Source organism: Salvelinus alpinus, chromosome 11 (genome assembly GCF_045679555.1).
Source record: "Salvelinus alpinus chromosome 11, SLU_Salpinus.1, whole genome shotgun sequence".
NCBI classification, from domain to species: Eukaryota; Metazoa; Chordata; class Actinopteri; order Salmoniformes; family Salmonidae; genus Salvelinus; species Salvelinus alpinus.
The window spans coordinates 58301105-58318856 of record NC_092096.1 but is presented as its reverse complement, the minus strand read 5'-3'; the positions used below and the strand labels follow the sequence as shown (position 1 = coordinate 58318856).

The window sequence follows — 17752 nt, the reverse complement described above, 5'->3', positions numbered from 1 at the left end:
AAAAAACTGGGCCAAAACGGAGTTTCTGGTTATAATGACATCATTTCAACCAGATCTATCCGCTGGGGATGACCCTTATAAACTTTCCCATACCAGTGGGCCACGCTCCCGGGCTGGATCTCCTGGACGAAGATGCCCAGCTCCCCGCGGTTCTCACTCCTCAGACCAACCACGCTGAAGCCTAGGCCCCCAGACAGCGGCTTCACCAGCTCCATGTGTGTCACGTAGCGCCCCTAGACACAAACACACAAACCCACGGGTGCACACACTCAGCATTAGCACTCCCCTTACCCCCTCTCACAACAGCATCAAAGACATACTCTCTCCTCTGAAGTCTATTTGAAGTCACTCAAGAGTGTGTAGTGTAGCGTGCACTTGTCTTGGAATGTCTTTGAATATTTAGCTAGCTTGACTGTGAGTGTAACCAGCCTTGCTTATGATTATCAAGAGATATTTCTGGAGATATTTCTACAGAAATAGTACCAACCGCCAGCATTTGTGCAAAAGTCAAGTCAGATTAGAAACAAAAACTTTATAACGAAATATGTGCCTCTTAATAATTGCAGCCTCGAGAAAATATACAGTGCTGTGAAAAAGTATTTGCCTCAACGTTCGCGTATTTTTGATACGGAATGTTATCAGATCTTCAACCAAAACCTAATATTAGATAAAGGGAACCTGAGTGAACAAATAACACAACAATTACATACTTATTTAATTTATTTCATGAACAAAGTTATACAACACCCAATGTCCCTGTGTGAAAAAGGAATTGCCCCCTTACACTCAATAACTGGTTGTACCACCTTTAGCTGCAATTACTGAAACTAAACACTTCCTGTAGTTGTTGATCAGTCTCTCAAGTTGCTGTGGAGGAATTTTGGCCCACTCTTCCATGCAGAACTGCTATAACTTAGCGACATTTGTGGGTTTTCAAGCATGAACTGATCGTTTCAAGTCCTGCCACAACATCTCAATTGAGATTAGGTCTGGACTAGTCCATTCCAAATTGTTTATTTTCAGCCCTTTTCACGTAGACTTGATTGTGTCTTTTGGATCATTGTCTTGCTGCATGACCCAGCTGCACTTCAACTTCAGCTCACAGACGGATGGCCTGACATTCTCCTGTAGTATTCTCTGATATAGGTCCTGGATGACTTGTCGCCCAAAAAGGTATACTTTTGAATAATCTGTCCATAGAACATTCTTCCAAGAGTCTTGATGATCATCCAGGTGCTTCCAGGTGCTTTTTGGCAAACTTGAGTGAACTTTTTGGATGACAAGGGTCCCATTATGCATGGTGAAAACCAAACACTCCACAGTAAGAACCTCATACCAACGATGAAGCATGGTGGTGGTAGTGTGATGGTTTGGTATGCTTTGCTGCCTCAGGACCTGGACGACTTGCACACACATTACACGTTTATTCCCTAGTTGATCCTGCCCTGCGTTGATTGTCGTAGGAAGAAAACGCCGACATACAAACAGCGAGCTGGTTTATAAATGTGCACATTATTATGTGCAGAAACATAAAAAAAAGAAACTGAGGCACAGAATATGGACCCACAAATGGTTTGGCAGACCAATACAACATGGACGTATATTCTACAGAGGGAATTGGAGGTGAAAACTTTTAATATTAAAAAGGAAGCTGCATTCTCTCCACAGCGCCACCAATCTGTCTCCATTACCTTGGTCCACACGGTGCGTGTTGGGTCGTCACTAGTTACCACATCCACAAAGTCATAATTATGGCTAAACCCCACCTATTTCTAAAATGTATCTTCTTAAAATCTGATTTCAAATCTAACCTTAACCACACTGCAAACCTTGTGCCTAAACTTAAATTAAATCAAGTCATCATTGATTTTTACGATATAGCCAATTTTGACTCTGTGGCTGTGGCAACTAGTGATAACCTGCGTGTTGTTGTTGCTTTTCTCTTCTCCATCATTGTTTTGGTCTCACATGCTGAGTGCTCACTGGCTTTTGGCAGTAGTCCTTGTCCAATCGCGTCGTAGGACTGCTAATACTACAAGACGCAAAACCAAAATGTCAGAAAATTATCTGGACCTCCGACAGGAGTCTGGAGAATGGTACAGTGCATCCTTGACCCACTCAAACTACGCGAGTCCCGACGTACTGATCCTAGCCCAAGCTCATAGGATTTCCTTCCCTTCATGAAAATTAGTCTGGGATGGCAAAAATGTGGCAAATTCGTGGCGAAATCGTGTAGTGTATGTCCAGCATTACAGCATTGGGTCAGTAACTGAAAAGTTGCTGGTTCGAATACCAGAGCGGACAAGGTGAAAAATCTGTCGATGTGCCCTTGAGCAAGCCACTTAACCCTAATTTGCTCCAGGGGCACTGTACTTCTAAAACAACACATTTCACCGCACCTATCTGGTGTACGTGACAATTAAACAAATGTTTTGGTTTTCTTTACCTGAGCCATGGAGCGAATGATGTGCTCAAACTCCTCAGGAGACGGCTTCCCATTGATCTGTGTACCAGTGGAGGATTCTGGGTTGGCAAGATGGCTGCCATTGGCATGGGCTGTTGTGTAGCATTCACTCAGGTCATCGCCAAATGTTGTTGTGACACCATCCTGAAACCATTCATGGAAATACAGTCAACAAGGGATGCATTCGAGACCGCAGGGTTGTGCAACATTTTGATATAGGCAATCTTGAACTGTGTAAACTGTGTAAATTCTGTATGAAAGACATCAGCTGCTAAAAACTGTGGCTGTAATAGTTTGAATTTGTGGCAGTTGTTTGATTATCACACACTGTAACCAAGTGACAGTAGGAATTATACATCTAGCCAGAAACAGACTTAATCCAAAAAATTACAGTTCTATTTTGGGATATATCAACTAGGGTTGCAAAGGGTTGGAAACGTTCCGGGAAATTTCCGGAAATTTTCCATAGGAAGTTAAGCCCTGGAATTTGGGGAATTTTGCTTAAATTCATTTTTAAAAAGTTAGCTTATAACAGTGAACCTTTTTTGTGGGACACACATAAGGCAATTCTAGGTATTGTGGCATATTTATGTTAAACTATCCCCAATTCAATCGAATTGCAACCCTCTGCATGCACAGTGCATTCTTCCATCACATGTGCAGTGCACTCTTCCATCACATGTACAGCTGATTCTGAAGATCTTGCACACTAATGAGATGCTATTGAGCCCACACTCCTACACTTTCTGGGCCAAGGACTAAATGCTTTCTGGTAAATGTAGATTACAATACTGGGTGGGGTGAATATTTTATATGACATACATGATTTTTTGTTAACTAGTAAATAGTAGCCCACAGCAAAGTGTGTTTAAATAATTTCTAACTTGTTAACTATTTCTCCTAGGTAGTTTTTGCTACCATGTGGGTTTTAGCTTGCTTGAGCCTTCTAACTGAGGAGTGTTAATTCACCTGTTTCGAGGAGTGTTAATTCACCTGTTTCCATACATGTTTCATTTTGAAATATTTATCTTACAAAGGAGTTGTTTAATCTAACTGCTTAACTATTTATTTGTACATGGAATTATATTTGGGGGTTTTGACTATTTTTTTCCTAATCTTTACAGGAAAATGCCACGGGCACTATCTGATGTGTGGAGCCATTTCACTGCAGCTAACATAGAAGGAAAAGCTGTGTACATTTGCAAATACTGTGCTAAATCATATGTGAAGAATGCAACAAAGATTCAGGGTCATCTGGCCAAGTGCATAAAGTTCCCTCAGCGCTCACAACAAGCAACCTCTGACAAAAGTCCCTCTACTTCTATTCGAGGTGAAAATTATGAATCAGACACCTTATCGATAGCAACAGCTCATGGTCCTCCTGGAATCAGAAGTTTTTGTTGACTCAATGGAGGAGCGTAGTCAGAGAAATGCTGATGAATGTCCTGCTCGAGTTATGTATGCAACTGGTTCACCTCTGATGCTCACAGGCAATGTGTATTGGAAGAATTTCTGAATGTTCTTTGCCCAGCATACACCCCTCCAACCAGACATGCTTATCTACTCATTTTCTGGATGCAGAGTTCAACAGAGTTCAAGTGAAGGTCAAGCAAATCATAGAGAAAGCAGACTGTATTGCAATCATCTCTGATGGGTGGTCAAATGTTCGTGGGCAAGGAATAATTAACTACATCATCTCCACCCCTCAACCAGTATTCTACAAGAGCACAGACACAAGGGACAACAGACACATCGGTGTCTACATTACAAATGAGCTGAACGCAGTCATCAATGACCTTGGACCACAGAAGGTATTTGCACTGGTGACAGACAATGCTGCGAACATGAAGGCTGCTTGGTCTAAAGTGGAGGAGTCTTACCCTCACATCATACCCATGGCTGTTCTGCTCATGCATTGAATCTGCTCCTCAAGGACATCATGGCACTGAAAACAAAGGATACACTCTACAAGAGAGGCAAGGAAATGGTTAGGTATGTGAAGGGTCATCAAGTCATAGTAGCAATCTACCTCACCAAGCAAAGTGAGAAGAATAAGAGCACCACATTGAAGCTGCCCAGCAACACCAGTTGGGGTGGTGTTGTCATCATGTTTGACAGTCTCCTGGAGGGGAAGGAGTCTCTCCAAGAAAGTCTGACCCAAGTCTCTCCCCATCAAGAGGATCCTCCTGGATGATGTATTTTGGGAGAGAGTGGTAAGCAGCCTGAAACATATAGCAGTAGCCATTGCACGGATTGAGGGAGACAATGCCATGCTTGCAGAAGAAATCCTTACTGCAGTTCTGAAATACATCAAAAAGCGTGAATACTTCTGCCTGAAGCCCATACACGCTGCAGCGTACATGTTGGACTCCTGGCAAGAGCATCCTGTCTAATGCAGAGATCAACAAGGCCTATGGTGTCATCACTCCCGTGTCTCGCCACCTTGGCCTGGATTAGGGAAAGGTTCTTGGCAGTCTGGTGAAGTACACTTCCAAGCAAGGGCTTTGGGATGGAGATGCAATATGGCAATCGTGCCAACATATCTCATCAGCCACCTGGTGGAAGGGGCTTTGTGGATCTGAGGCTCTTTCCCCTGTTGCCTCCATCATCCTCCAAATCCAACCAACATCAGCTGCCTCAGAGCGCAACTGGTCCTTGTTTGGGAACACACACGCAACAGGCTGACCAATACAAGGGTTGAAAATTTGGTGGCCATCCGGGCAAATTTGAGGCCTTTTGAGCCATCCTCGACAAGGTTGGAAAGTGACAGTTAAGATGGGGCCTCAGAGTCTGATGTTCAAGAGGTGGACATTGAGGAGGTCCAGGGAGAAGACATGAAGCCTGAGAGGAAGACAACCAAATATTTAGTTTCATTGGAGATCATTCAATATTCCCTTTCTTTTGTTGTTCAATGAAATCATCCCATGTGAAAAGTCAACTCATTTAATTTCTATTGGAAGGATTTAATCATTTGCAATTATGTCTACTTACGAAATGAAGGTAAAAGGTTTATGTTTCTGTCTCCATTTGACAGGGTAAATATATACAATGCAAAAAACATCTACATTTAAATGGTATTAATATTAATCTGCATATTTTTCCGTTAATTCCCATATATTCCCGTTAATTCCAATGTATTTCCGTTAGTTCCCACGGAAAGTTTCCACCTCTGAATATTCCCCAAAATGTGCAACCGTAATATCAACACAAACCATGTTTACATGTCACATTCTGTTACATGCATTGCATTGAGTAGAACTAATATCCAAAATATCCTAAATGAGGCTACACAAGCTGATCCAATCAAGTTCTAACCAAAACCCTGCCATCACTGCTGTTAAAATAAACAGAGGCTAATTTTGTGAATTCCCTAAATCTAACTAAGTCTAGGAGCCTAGGAGCGTCAGAGGCGGGCCAGCTCGTTACCCAACCATGATTAGCTGGATCTATAGTAGTCTAATCCTTCAGGGATAATAGCTTTTTAGCTGATCCAACAATGACTCTGCTTCCAATGCAATATTTCCATCATAGCCATCTGGATGCCTTGATATGCTATTCGTTAAAGGGGCTGCAACCACTGTGTTTCTGTGACTAATGGATTATATGAATTAGACACTGTGTAAAACCCTATTTTTGAATATAATTTGCTTGTTGGCTCTAATGTTTGCTCATGATTAGTTTGAATGTGATCCACAAGGACTAGCGATGTATAGCTAACGCTTCATAAGCACTTTGTTTGAAATATAGCATCCTCAGTTGCCCTTTTGAACTTGTAATTGTGTGCTTAGCATATTGAAGAAGCATTGTTGACACACTAGCTGACATATCATCCAGCCAGTTACCTATATAGTGAGGTTTAAGCCTTTGTAAACAGAAAACCCCTGTAGTCTAGGCTAAATTAGCATAGCGCCCAAGTTGCTGTCCCATTCACAAGCTATGTTAGCCAGCCGAGCTAAGAGGATTAAAGTTCCAGTTTGGTTCTTGCACATTTAAGAAATTGTTTCTGCCCCACTTGACATGGTGGCGGCCTCTCTCTTCTGCGAGCAAGCCCTGTCGCCATAGCGACACCGACCGTTCAGGCCCTACTGGCTGGAGCACACAGACTGTATGTGGGTTTAGGTTTCGACTGACACCAAAAACACTAACTGCGTCTTTCCTGCAAATTGGTTTCGCCCAATGAAGCCGGAAACGTCTCTTTGTACCTCAAGCACTCAGCTTAATCTCTGTTCCACTAATTTGAATTTAAATGATTTCATGTTTTTTTTTATGTTGTTTTCTGTGATTCGCTTTATCTATAAACATAGACTCCATTGCACATTTATTTTAGCTTGAAAACATTAGGGTGGAAGAGCAGTAGATTAGCATGCCACACAAACACCGTTAACCATGCTATACTGTGTGGATTGGGTTGTTACCTTGTGCATAAGAATGTGACACTGCTGAAATAAACTATAAAGCACCAGCACACAAAAAAATGTCTGCAAGGATTTTATAATCTAAATTCCTTCAGGGGTGAAAAAAATACAAGCTGTAGCAGCATCTTTGCCTCCCACTGCATAGCTCACATACTTTCTCTCTCTGTCTCAAGCACTTACCCGGGCCCATTCGCATACATCCACAGTGACCTAACAAGAGCTCTTTCTTGGGTAAAAAAATTCTCAATTTCTCATGGGTCCTGGATAAGTCAAGGAGGCCTTTTGGCTTTGGCTGGCTGTGTCTGCTTATATAACCTTATTAAAAGTGCCCAGATGAACTCTGACTGCAATATGCCCACAGTAATACATGATTTGAGAGAAGAAAAAAAGCTATGTCTGTCTGGAGGGAAGCCAAAACAGAGAATCATTTGATTTGGATTCAACGCAGACTAAATCAAGACTGAAATAAGTAGTAGTAATTTCCTTAATTCTAACTCCTAGACATAATAATACTGTTGCAGCAAAGACCATACTTGGTCAATCCTGAACTTAAAATTGCACATTTAAGCTAGTGAATAGGCAGTGAATTATTTGCAAAAAGACAAGCTGGGTCTGCCGCTATGCCTTTAACACATCTACAATGTATCTACATCTACAATGTATCTACAATGTGGACTAAAACTTAAAGACTCGGTTAGGGAGTCGAAACAAGAGACGGGATGAGGTTAAGTCTGTTTACTTTATTGCGTCATGTTTATAACCCCTGTAAGGGTTAGAATGATGGCTACCCTAAACATCATTCTTAAAGGGATAGTTCACCCAAATTACAAAAACAAAACCAAAGCATGGATTGCTGTCATATGTAATTTTGTAATTTGGGTGAACCCTTTAACCCATATCCATATCCATATCCACAATTTGGATAAAACAGCCCAGTTGACATTTAAATTGACTCGCCACGTCCAACAACCCAAGTTTAGGTTTCCTGACATTAAACCAGAAAATCAAGATCTATATCTTATATTGTTCATCAAAGTTACTTAACTGACCCTGAGTGATCCTGCTTTGTGAACTTAGTGATCCTATTTCCCAACCCCCAAGAGAGACCTGGTCTTACCCACCTGGTCTTTGAGGAGCTGGACAGACTTCTGCAGGGCCAGAATCTGGTGGAACAGGGGGCTCTGGAGCACCGACTTGAGCAGGCTTAGCTTCTCCTCGGTGGGGACCTCCCCCCGCTCCTTCAGCTTGGCCTGGAGCCGCTCCACTGCCTGCAAGGCACGCTGGGTATCTGAAAAGCATCGCATAGTTCAGTGACAGCATGGGGCGGGAGCCATGTGGAGAAAAGGGGAAGAGAGAGGCGGCAGGGGGATAGCTATCAGTATGAACAGGCAGGCTGATCACAAGTGTTTTGAAATTGTTCATAAGTTGAGTATAGTTAGATAGGAGATTGACATGCCCCCTTCAGCTACTCTAAAACATTATGTGAGTTTAATCTAAGTGTTCCTAATTTGTTGTCAGTGTTTATTCAGGTTTTATTGCTGAGAATGTGAAGTCCATGGCAGACTTCTAACGTTTTCATCTTTATCTGAATAGGTCTATCGGACAATTTTCTTGGGCCACTATAACTATAACTATTTTGCCAATTGGATTGGTCCCCTCTACCACACGGAACTCCACTAATCTACCGACGGAAACGCACAAGGTGGCTAAAAACAGACCTCCATCTTCTGCCAGCTTGCTACCCATGGCCCGGCTAGCTGTCTGAATCGCCGTGACCCCAACCAACCTCACTACTCACTGGACCCTTATGATCACTCGGCTAAGCATGCCTCTCCTTAATGTCAATATGCCTTGTCCATTGCTGTTCTGGTTAGTGTTTATTGGCTTATTTCACTGTAGAGCCTCTAGCACTGCTCATTATACCTTATCCGACCTTTCAGTTCCACCACCCACACATGCGATGACATCACCTGGTTTCAATTATGTTTTTAGAGACAATATCCCTCTCATCATCACTTAATGCCTAGGTTTACCTCCACTGTATTCACATCCTACCATACTTTTCTCTGTACATTATACCTTGAAGCTATTTTATCGCCCCCAGAAACCTGCTCCTTTTACTCTCTGTTCCGGACGTCCTAGACGACCAATTCTCATAGCTTTTAGCCGTACCCTTATCCTACTCCTCCTCTGGTGATGTAGAGGTGAATCCAGGCCCTGCAGTGCCGAGCTCCACTCCTATTCCCCAGGCGCTCTCTTTTGATGACTTCTGTAACCGTAATAGCCTTGGTTTCATGCATGTTAACATTAGAAGCCTCCTCCCTAAGTTTGTTTTATTCACTGCTTTAGCACACTCTGCCAACCCGGATGTCCTAGCCGTGTCTGAATCCTGTCTTAGGAAGACCACCAAAAACTCTGAAATCTCCATCCCGAACTACAACATTTTCAGACAAGATAGAACGGCCAAAGGGGGCGGTGTTGCAATCTACTGCAGAGAAAGCCTGCAGATTTCTGTCCTACTATCCAGGTCTGTACCCAAGCAATTTGAACTTCTACTTTTAAAAATCCACCTCTCTAAAAACAAGTCTCTCACCGTTTCCGCCTGCTATAGACCACCCTCTGCTCCCAGCTGTGATCTGGACACCATATGTGAACTGATTGCCCCCCATCTATCTTCAGAGCTCGTGCTGCTAGGTGACCTAAACTGGGACATGCTTAACACCCCAGGCATCCTACAATCTAAGCTTGATGCCCTCAATCTCACACAAATTATCAATGAACCTACCAGGTGCCACCCCAAACCCGTAAACACGGGCACACTCATAGATATCATCCTAACCAACTTGCCCTCTAAATACACCTCTGCTGTTTTCAACCAAGATCTCAGCAACCACTGCCTCATTGCCTGCATCCGTAATGGGTCAGCGGTCAAACGACCTCCACGCATCACTGTCAAACGCTCCCTGAAACACTTCAGCGAGCAGGCCTTTCTAATCGACCTGGCCCGGGTATCCTGGAAGGAATTTGACCTCATCCCATCAGTAGAGGATGCCTGGTTATTTTTTTTAAATGCCAGCCTCACCATCTTAAATAAGCATGCCCCATTCAAGAAATTTAGAACCAGGAACAGATATAGCCCTTGGTTCTCTCCAGACCTGACTGCCCTTAACCAACACAAAAACATCCTGTGGCGTTCTGCATTAGCATCGAACAGCCCCCATGATATGTAACTTTTCAGGGAAGTTAGAAACCAATATACACAGGCAGTTAGAAAAGCCAAGGCTGGCTTTTTCAAGCAGAAATTTGCTTCCTGCAACACAAACTCAAAAAAGTTCTGGGACACTGTAAAGTCCATGGAGAATAAGAGCACCTCCTCCCAGCTGCCCACTGCACTGAGGATAGGAAACTCTGTCACCACCAATAAATCCACTATAATTGAGAATTTCAAAAAGCATTTTTCTACGGCTGGCCATGCTTTCCACCTGGCTACCCCTACCCCGGTCAACAGCACTGCACCCCCCACAGCAACTCGCCCAAGCCTTCCCCATTTCTCCTTCTCCCAAATCCAGTCAGCTGATGTTCTGAAAGAGCTGCAAAATCTGGACCCCTACAAATCAGCTGAGCTAGACAATCTGGACCCTTTCTTTCTAAAATGATCTGCCGAAATTGTTGCAACCCCTATTACTAGCCTGTTCAACCTCTCGTGTCATCTGAGATTCCCAAAGATTGGAAAGCAGCTGAGGTCATCCCCCTCTTCAAAGGGGGGGACACTCTTGACCCAAACTGCTACAGACCTATATCTATCCTACCCTGCCTTTCTAAGGTCTTCGAAAGCCAAGTCAACAAACAGATTACTGACCATTTCGAATCCCACCGCACCTTCTCCGCTATGCAATCTGGTTTCAGAGCTGGTCATGGGTGCACCTCAGCCACGCTCAAGGTCCTAAACGATATCTTAACCGCCATCGATAAGAAACAATACTGTGCAGCCGTATTCATTGACCTGGCCAAGGCTTTCGACTCTGTCAATTACCACATCCTCATTGGCAGACTCAATAGCCTTGGTTTTTCAAATGATTGCCTCGCCTGGTTCACCAACTACTTCTCAGACAGAGTTCAGTGTGTCAAATCAGAGGGCCTGTTGTCCGGGCCTCTGGCAGTCTCTATGGGGGTGCCACAGGGTTCAATTCTTGGGCCGACTCTCTTCTCTGTATACATCAATGATGTCGCTCTTGCTGCTGGTGAGTCTCTGATCCACCTCTACGCAGACGACACCATTCTGTATACTTCTGGCCCTTCTTTGGACACTGTGTTAACAACAATCCAGACGCGCTTCAATGCCATACAACTCTCCTTCCGTGGCCTCCAACTGCTCTTAAATACAAGTAAAACTAAATGCATGCTCTTCAACCGATCGCTGCCTGCACCTGCCCGCCCGTCCAGCATCACTACTCTGGACGGTTCTGACTTAGAATATGTGGACAACTACAAATACCTAGGTGTCTGGTTAGACTGTAAACTCTCCTTCCAAACTCACATCAAACATCTCCAATCCAAAGTTAAATACAGAATCGGCTTCCTATTTCGCATCAAAGCATCCTTCACTCATGCTGCCAAACATACTCTCGTCAAACTGACCATCCTACCGATCCTCGACTTCGGCGATGTCATTTACAAAATAGCCTCCAATACTCTACTCAATAAATTGGATGCAGTCTATCACAGTGCCATCCGTTTTGTCACCAAAGCCCCGTATACTACCCACCACTGCGACCTGTACGCTCTCGTTGGCTGGCCCTCGCTTCATACTCGTCGCCAAACCCACTGGCTCCAGGTCATCTACAAGATCCTGCTAGGTAAAGTCCCCCTTATCTCAGCTCGCTGGTCACCATAGCAGCACCCACATGTAGCACGCGCTCCAGCAGGTATATCTCTCTGGTCACCCCCAAAGCCAATTTCTCCTTTGGCCACCTCTCCTTCCAGTTCTCTGCTGCCAATGACTTGAACGAACTACAAAAATCTCTGAAACTGGAAACACTTATCTCCCTCACTAGCTTTCAGCACCAGCTGTCAGAGCAGCTCACAGATTACTGCACCTGTACATAGCCAATCTATAATTTAGCCCAAACAACTACCTCTTCCCCTACTGTATTTATTTATTTTGCCCCTTTGCACCCCATTATTTATATTTCTACTTTGCACATTCTTCCACTGCAAATCTACCATTCCAGTGTTTTACTTGCTATATTGTATTTACCTCGCCACCATGGCCTTTTTTTGCCTTTACCTCCCTTATCTCACCTCATTTGCTCACATTGTATATAGACTTATTTTTCTACTGTATTATTGACTGTATGTTTGTTTTACTCCATGTGTAACTCTGTGTTGTTGTATGTGTCGAACTGCTTTGCTTTATCTTGGCCAGGTCGCAATTGTAAATGAGAACTTGTTCTCAACTTGCCTAGGCTGGTTAAATAAAGGTGAAATAAAATAAAAATGTATATTACAGCATATTGGATGGCTATCATTCATATTCCAGCTCAATGTCACATCTATAGGTTTAGTCTACTACATGATACTCAAATTTTCCATGTACCCATCATGAGGTTGCTACAACCTAGCCTATTAATGAAAGTTTACAACGTAGGCGCAAAGGTCAAGAGAACTTGTTCTCAACTTGCCTACCTGGTTAAATAAAGGTGAAATATTTTTTTTTTTAAACTGAGTAACCCATGCTCCCGTTAACACACAGAACCAAACATGCTTGCTAATGTGAGAAGCACTATGTGAATGATTCATTGGGGAGAAAAGAGAGAGAGAGAGAGGAGAAAATAAATCACACGTCAACCATCCAAGGCTTAGCTAAGGTCGACCGCTGTTCAACAGTTTAGAATATGAGAATCACGTAGCTATGAGCTTTGCTTCATATCACCTTTACTCCACACACACAGATGCATACAAAGCTCTCCCTCGCCCTCCATTTGGCAAATCTGACCATAACTCTTATCTTCCTGATTCCTGCTTACAAGCAAAAACTCAGACAGGAAGTATCAGTGATGCGCTCAATATGGAAGTGGTCCGAGGAAGCTAATGCTAAGCTACAGAATTGTTTCACTAGCACAGACTGGAATATGTTCCGGGACTCATCCGATGGCATTGAGGTGTTTACCACATCAGTCGCCAGCTTCATTAATAAGTGCATCAACAACGTCGTCCCCACAGTGACCGTATGTACATATCCCAACCAGAAGACATGGATTACAGGCAACATCCGCACTGGCTGCATTAATGCTTGGTATGGCAACTACTTGACATCCGACCGCAAGGTGCTACAGAGGGTAGTACGTACAGCCCTGGATGGCAGGGCCTAGCTCCCTGCCATCCAGGACCTCTATACCAGGCGGTCTCAGAGGAAGGCCCTAAAAATTGTCAGACTCCAGCCACCCAAGTCATAGATTGTTCTCCCTGCTACTGCATAGCAAGCGGTACTGATGAACCAAGTCTGGAACCAACAGGACCCTGAACAGCTTCTACACCCAAGCCATAAGACTGTTAAATAGTTAGTTAAATAGTTAACCAAATAGCTACCTGGACAATCTTCATTGACCCTTTTTGTACTAACTTTTTTGACTCATCACATACGCTGCTGCTACTTTTTACTATCTGTGACTTTATTCCTAGTTATATGTACATATCTACATCATCATACCCCTGCATGCTACCCCTTGTATATAGTCAAGTTATCATTACTCATTATGTATCTATTATTGCTTTTATTATTACGTGTTTTACTTTTCTATTATTTCTTTATTTTCTTTCTCTCTGCCCTGTTGGGAAGGGCCTGTAAGTAAGCATTTTACTGTTAGTCCACACTTGTTGGTTACGAAGCATGTGACAAATGAAAATGTACTGGATTTGAAATTTGATTTGATTTGCACCGGAAGAAAGAAAAAATTCAACAATGATTAACAATGATTCACTGTTAGCTTTGGCTTGGCAGAGAGACTCAGACCCGGAATGGGCAACCAGAGAAAAAAGGCCTTCCACAGTTTGCTTGCTGGACTCTGCATAAGCTCCACAATCAAACAACTCAAGCCTACTCGCCTCTCTTGCTTCTCTTGCCTCCTCAGAGCAAGGATGGGTTTGACGTCCTCTGGTCCAGGAGGACGGGCCAATTTCAGAGGACCGCGGACTGTGACTAACACCTAATAGGGCGTGCACAAGTTCCAAAGCACTGTTCATTCTGAGAGCTAGCCTACAGATGTAGAACCTTAATTTGATCACTCTTTTGTTGCTCAGAATTTTTCTGCACCGCAGAAAATGCAGATGAGCTTCGCGACTGAAAACCCATACTAACACAGGGTTATATTAACAATATTAGACTTTTCACATAGCCTACTTTTGTACAGCTAATAGCCTAACCACCGATCAAGCAACATTATGGACTAAACTTTATTTTGCTGTGACAATATAGGTCAAATTCAGATCCTACACATGTACCTCACTGAGCAGAGACAGTAAACAAACCAAAAATACGGGAGTCTCGACAGACACATTTCTCTGTTAACGGCTTGTACCTTTTGGAGTACTTTGTTTTAGTTTTCTTAGCTGAGTGTTTGAGCATTCATAACAAGGATTCTCCTCAGACTCTGAGTTTGTTAGTGACATAGGGGGATTTTACAATAACAGAGGCCAAGTCAGGATTCTTTCTGTTTGGATGGGAGATGGAGAGTTAGGGAGTAACATATTACCTAAATACATAATAACATCAATCAAATGCACTCTCTTCATCGAAACATTACAGTACCACCTCTCGCTCTTTTCATCTGGTGAGACCTTGCACATAACCGACAACATTATCAATCAACACATTTCTAACTTTGACATATCACAAATTGACTGATCTCTTACCCATTGTCTCAATCATGTCTTTTATTCCCGGTAGATGTGATAGCTGCCCATCAACCAGTGTAGTCAAGGCCTGCAAAATACCCATATCTGTGTTACACACCCTCCAAATGAATATGACATCAACATAAAACCATGACGAGTGCTGCTGCAATGCTACTTTTATCACTCATTATCACATAAGCTACTTACTTATTCAACGTTTATATCCAAGTACACTCAGGACAGTGTTTTCATACTGACTGACAGTAGATCTTTAAAATATCTCAGCAGCCCAATCTGAATTTTCATACATTCAGATGACATTATATAAAGTACCCATTTTTACCTGGAGTATTTTTTTACTTCTTCAGAGGAGAGCTGCTACACTACTTACTTACTTACTGACTTTATTGTCCCCATGGGGAAATTTTGTTGCAGTGTCATGTACACGTTTAAAGTGGCGTTTAAATACCAAACCAAATTGACAATACAACTTTCATAACAGTTACATACCAATAAAATGAAGGAAAAAAAGGAAAAAAAAGACTAGCCTGCTGGCCTTACTGAGTCAAGAGGAACATTAGCCCGAAGAGCTGCTACACAACAATAAGCAGGGTCTTTACTAGGCATATGTAGTTTGTTGGGGACTTTGTATTTGTATTTTAACTAATGCTCTTATTCAGGGATTAACATCTGCCAATTGCCATTCCTGGGGCCTTAATTGACATTGGCGATGGCTTTGTGACATGTATGTCACCGTCAGGCATCTGTGTGGCCTTAGCAAAGCCATTTACTATACATATTAGGCCTATAACAGGCAGGTGTTCTGCTTCTGTGTTCAGTAGCCTAACCAATAGCCATATATCACTTCTCAGTTACTGTAAATCAAGTATTCATTAACACATTCAGGAATAAATGATTTGTGTTACCATACCAAGCACAGGAATGATAACGTTTAAAACTGAACGATTAAGTGATGGAGATGAAGTTAATGTTCTGACAGATGTTTCATTTTATATTGGGACACTTTTTATACATCGAGATACAATCATGTACAAATCCTGGAAGATGAATATTGAATATTCATGGACTACAGTAAACCGTCTCACCAAATGCTCTGTAGTTGTAACCTAGTCATACCCACTCCAGCCATAGGACATAGCTAGATTTTTTCCCCTTAATTGCATTCATCCATGATCAATAAGAAGCGGTATGAGGGATGATCTAAATTTTTTGTTGGCACCTTTTTTTCATTTGTTTAAATCCCATATTAGCCTAATAATTAACGTTAGGTGCAGGTGTATATGCTGAATAGCCTTTTCGAATGTCATCATCAGTAGGATTCACAACAGGAAATGTCAATACCCTTTTTTACAGACAATAGCATTTTTTGTCTCCCAATATAAAAACTAATTTGAAACCAAAATGAAAACAACTTAAAAGTTTCACGAAGGGCCTTTCACAAGGTTTGGACAAACAAATAGCATAGCCCTAGCCGAGACGCGCGAATGGATAACGGTTTCTCGATGTATGTTTTGCAAGCCATAGCCCATATTCATAATCACAAACCCGCTATAGCATAGTTTTCGTTCTTCGCTCACTCAAGTATTATTTTTTCAAACTTAAATGTGTTTGTATACGTGTCTGTTAATGAATTTAAATTGTATTATTTTGAAGCTAGTCTCGGCTACTGAGAAGGCAAGGAATACAATCCGCTTTTCTCAACTCCTCCTTCTTCTCCATCTCTTCTTCGGGACACTGAATCAACAGGTTTCCGACGTTATCAGATAAAACAGAAAAGTTGGATAATGTTGTGACAACAAATGAAACCACCCAAAGTGCTTGAAACATTCTCACAAAACTATAAACGTATAATATCATAGGCTGTGTAAAATAATACAGATACCGTCGAAACATGTACTGAGCCAGCGGCTGAGAATGTAGCCTTTACAATAGCAACATGTTGCTCACAAATCCGAACTCGGAATTCAGTTTTACATTTGTATCCAAAACAATTAGCCTAGCCTATTAACTTTTATATAGTCAAATTAATTGAAATTCCTGTTTTAGGGACGAAGGAAACTTACATAGGCGTTGACCCTTGTCTGCCGGCTGACATAAGCCGTATATTGCCTGTCCCGTTGTCCTTCGGCTAACTGCGCATAGACAGAGTTTAAAGATGGGGCGTACTTGTAACTCGATCTTCTACACACATTTGCAGCAATAGCCGCACCGAGAGTTGATCTTGAGACAGTCTATGGTAGAGATGGCCGAGGTTTATTGGGAGATCACAAGCGCCGCTTGGTGGATACTGTGACAACTAGGACTAAAGTGCAGCCTGCTGTACTAAAGGTAATCTCATGTATTGCACTCAGACTAGTTTATTTTACGCCTGCTACATTAGGTTACACGCAGAAAGACGTGATTGGGGATTTTTGGGGTATTGCAACAGGCATGTCTGCAATTGCATGCACTCGGGCTCAGTTAGGGTTTGGCCGGGGTACGCCGTCATTGTACATAAGAATTTGTTCTTAACTGACTTGCCTAGGTAAATAAAATACATTTTAAAAAATGCATAAATATTGTAATGGACATATTGGGGGATATGCAATACAATGTAACTTAACACAGGCTTTCACAATGTTTCAGGTAACACCAATGCTTGAAGAAATGGTCACTTGCAGGAATGTTAAACCAGGGTCCCCACTCTTATCCATTTGTCAAAACATAGATAACAGCTCTTTATCTTTCTGTCTGTTCTTCACATTGTGAAGTGCTGATCTCCTCTGCTATTCTGATTACTGGCAAAGTAGGGGTCCTATAACCTATTCAACTTGGTGCAGAATAGTTTCCCAATAAACTTCAGTACATATGCCTATCAATAAAGACAAGAGCCCTTAAATTATAGACACTAATGATTGTATAGTACTAAAACGTAATGTTTACCGTTGGTATTTACTATTATCTCAAATCATTCAACGTA

The 17752-nt window shown here is 42.3% G+C and overlaps 1 protein-coding gene across 7 annotated transcripts in view; it reads right to left on the bottom strand.

Moving 5' to 3' along the window:
- Positions 1–16993, bottom strand: part of LOC139534922 (multiple PDZ domain protein-like) — a 75001-nt gene extending 58008 nt beyond the window's left edge. For all 7 annotated transcript variants that reach the window (XM_071334447.1, XM_071334450.1, XM_071334448.1 and 4 more), the window contains exons 1-5: positions 16857–16993; positions 14791–14860; positions 8001–8167; positions 2447–2608; positions 94–233 (exon numbers count right to left, since the gene is read on the bottom strand). In XM_071334447.1, the coding sequence (XP_071190548.1) occupies positions 94–233; positions 2447–2608; positions 8001–8167; positions 14791–14806 (485 nt within the window). In that variant the 5' untranslated portion in view covers positions 14807–14860; positions 16857–16993. The remainder of the gene's footprint in view (positions 1–93; positions 234–2446; positions 2609–8000; positions 8168–14790; positions 14861–16856) is intronic.
- Between the last annotated feature and the right edge of the window lie 759 nt (positions 16994–17752).